Source organism: Nannobrachium achirus (assembly GCF_963921795.1).
Source record: "Nannobrachium achirus genome assembly, chromosome: 6".
NCBI classification, from domain to species: domain Eukaryota; kingdom Metazoa; phylum Chordata; class Actinopteri; order Myctophiformes; family Myctophidae; genus Nannobrachium; species Nannobrachium achirus.
The window spans coordinates 70958980-70961479 of NC_137815.1; the positions used below are offsets into that span (position 1 = coordinate 70958980).

Consider the following 2500-nt stretch of genomic DNA (forward strand, 5'->3'; position numbering starts at 1 on the left):
CGTCTTAACTCATTTGTAGCCAATCCCGAGAATACTCGTGAAAAATACTCGAGTATTTAGAGTGCCGATCCCGAGTATACTCGCGAAAAGTACTGTATATGGAGTAACTCCGGTTCTCCTACCCTGTAGCCGGGCGGAAGGTCCTGGCACGATCGGCCTCGCCGATTCATCATCATCACGGATCCACGTGCACAAAATAGTGCACGTGGATCCGTGACATGGAGGCCGACGGGGGAATCGCATCTTTAACACAATGCCTGCCAAGGGTTAAAAAAAAATCTATCTTAGTACTGCCCGGCCTTTTACAAAAAAAAAAAATGAAAAAAAAAAAAAAAAATTAAACATTTTTTGAAAAAAAATAAGCTCTCAGAAGATGTCCATTGCCCCCTTGCAGTTGGCAGAAAAATATAATCAACCCCAAGAAAAATCTATTTTTAGATTAACACACACAAACAATTACAGCATGTGGATGGTGGCCATTTTGGCAGCCATCTTGAAGAAGGTGTGCAGAAAGCTGATTACATGAATAACATTTTTATAATTTTTTATCAGCATCACAGGCTGCCCAAAGAGCTGTGAACACATTGCTGTCTCATATATTAGTGAACAGTGCCCCCCAGTGGCCAAAAACGGTAGAACGTACAGTAACGTGTAAGGCGGTAGATAGCTGGGCAAAATAGAACGTTTATAAACGTGTAAGGCGGCAGATGTGTTAATGTCCATTTTCTCCACACAACACTTTTAAAGCCAAGGATGGCATTAGATTCTCGCTAATGAAACACATGTTGAAAAGCAGCGATCCACCATTACACAACCGCATGTTGATGACGATCGCTTCCGGCCTGCGGGCGGCACGCTGGACATTTAACCCGTTCATGTCTGGAGCACTAAATGGGTTAATGGTGTTTATAATACCTGAAATTGCATGGTTGAAATGTCCTATACGAATAGCGTCCTTGTGCATCTCTGTGATAGTTACTCTCTCTCTCTCTCTCTCTCTCTCAGTGTCATTAGCTAGCAGTTCATTGGGTGCAGGGGGTCAGGTGGTCCACGTGGAGACCAGTGAGGTGGTCCTGGAAGGAGACCCTCTCAACGGTTTCGGGGTGCAGCTTCAGGGGGGGATCTTCGCCACGGAGACGCTGTCGGCTCCACCGCTCATCCGCTTCATCGAACCCGACAGTCCTGCCGAGAGGTGACATAATCATGTACACACGCACAGTCGCACACGGACGCGAACACGCACGCACGCACGCACGCACATGCGTCCTTCACATGTGTTGCTTCACCTGGTCAAGATATGAAGCAGAGACAGTTCTAGGAGGTGGGTCTGAACTTTCCCTGCAAACGTATTCCCCGCTGGAAGAAAAATCTGGTCTACATCTCCTGCTCCCGTGCTCCGTCGTTTGCGCCTGCAATAAACAATATACAAACAAAAACATTGATTCAGGCGATGTTACACCTATTAAGAGCGAGTTAAGAGCTACAAACTATTTTAGTTTTTTCACTGGGGAATGTAAACAGACCTGCGGTGCGCATGACGTTAACGCAGCACATCCGCTAGAAATCTTGGAACCAAGCAGAAGTAATATCTTGCTCAGGGTGCGAATGTAGCTGCGATTCACTGTCATGCCTCCCGGTGGGGGCTCCTCACTGGCATGCCTCCCGGTGGGGGCTCCTCACTGGCAGGTCAGTAAGATTCACTACTATGCCTCCCGGTGGGGGCTCCTCACTGGCAGGTCAGTAGCCTCCCGGTGGGGGCTCCTCACTGGCATGCCTCCCGGTGGGGGCTCCTCACTGGCAGGTCAGTAAGATTCACTACTATGCCTCCCGGTGGGGGCTCTACACTGGCATGCCTCCCGGTGGGGGCTCCTCACTGGCAGGTCAGTAAGATTCACTACTATGCCTCCCGGTGGGGGCTCCTCACTGGCAGGTCAGTAAGATTCACTACTATGCCTCCCGGTGGGGGCTCCTCACTGGCAGGTCAGTAGCCTCCTGGTGGGGGCCCCTCACTGGCAGGTCAGTAGCCTCCTGGTGGGGGCTCCTCACTGGCAGGTCAGTAGCCTCCTGGTGGGGGCTCCTCACTGGCAGGTCAGTAGCCTCCCGGTGGGGGCTCCTCACTGGCAGGTCAGTAAGATTCACTACTATGCCTCCCGGTGGGGGCTCTACACTGGCATGCCTCCCGGTGGGGGCTCCTCACTGGCAGGTCAGTAAGATTCACTACTATGCCTCCCGGTGGGGGCTCCTCACTGGCAGGTCAGTAAGATTCACTACTATGCCTCCCGGTGGGGGCTCCTCACTGGCAGGTCAGTAGCCTCCTGGTGGGGGCCCCTCACTGGCAGGTCAGTAGCCTCCTGGTGGGGGCTCCTCACTGGCAGGTCAGTAGCCTCCTGGTGGGGGCTCCTCACTGGCAGGTCAGTAGCCTCCCGGTGGGGGCTCCTCACTGGCAGGTCAGTAGCCTCCCGGTGGGGGCTCCTCACTGGCAGGTCAGTAGCCTCCCGGT

At 52.6% G+C, this 2500-nt stretch overlaps 1 protein-coding gene across 1 annotated transcript in view; it reads left to right on the top strand.

The window, feature by feature from the left end:
- Positions 1–2500, top strand: part of LOC308286641 (glutamate receptor-interacting protein 2-like) — a gene marked incomplete at both ends in the record, with an annotated part of 291368 nt that overhangs the window by 257818 nt on the left and 31050 nt on the right. Inside the window, one exon of the mRNA XM_080727732.1 lies at positions 1006–1192. Coding sequence (XP_080583858.1) covers positions 1006–1192 — 187 coding nt within the window. The remainder of the gene's footprint in view (positions 1–1005; positions 1193–2500) is intronic.